The sequence below is a fragment of the Merops nubicus genome, unplaced genomic scaffold, assembly GCF_000691845.1.
Source record: "Merops nubicus isolate BGI_N331 unplaced genomic scaffold, ASM69184v1 scaffold27732, whole genome shotgun sequence".
NCBI classification, from domain to species: Eukaryota; Metazoa; Chordata; class Aves; order Coraciiformes; family Meropidae; genus Merops; species Merops nubicus.
Genome location: NW_008593303.1, coordinates 1 through 290, shown reverse-complemented (window position 1 = coordinate 290; position 290 = coordinate 1). Strand labels below are relative to the sequence as shown.

The following is a 290-nucleotide window of genomic DNA, read 5'->3' as shown; positions in this document are numbered from 1 at the left end:
TTCTGGCTCTGCCCAGCTCCTGACAGGAGTGGTGGAGTCCCCAGCCCGGGAGGGGTCCCCAAGCCGTGGAGCTGTGGTGCTGAGGGAACACGGGTGGGTGCTCCCAGGCAGTCCAGGAGCTTTGAGGGTCTCTCCTGAGCGTCAGGCCCGGGCCTGGCCCTGAGCAGCTGTTCCCTGCAGGGGGTGGAGAGCGTGTTTGACATCATGGAGATGGAGGACGAGGAGCGCAACGCGCTGCTCCAGCTCTCGGACGCCCAGATCGCCGACGTGGCGCGATTCTGCAACCGCTA

The 290-nt window shown here is 66.2% G+C and overlaps 1 protein-coding gene across 1 annotated transcript in view; it reads left to right on the top strand.

Moving 5' to 3' along the window:
* Positions 1-285, top strand: part of LOC103768277 (U5 small nuclear ribonucleoprotein 200 kDa helicase-like) — a gene marked incomplete at both ends in the record, with an annotated part of 3,865 nt that extends 3,580 nt beyond the window's left edge. Inside the window, one exon of the mRNA XM_008935419.1 lies at positions 181-285. Within this exon, the coding sequence (XP_008933667.1) occupies positions 181-285 (105 nt within the window). The remainder of the gene's footprint in view (positions 1-180) is intronic.
* Between the last annotated feature and the right edge of the window lie 5 nt (positions 286-290).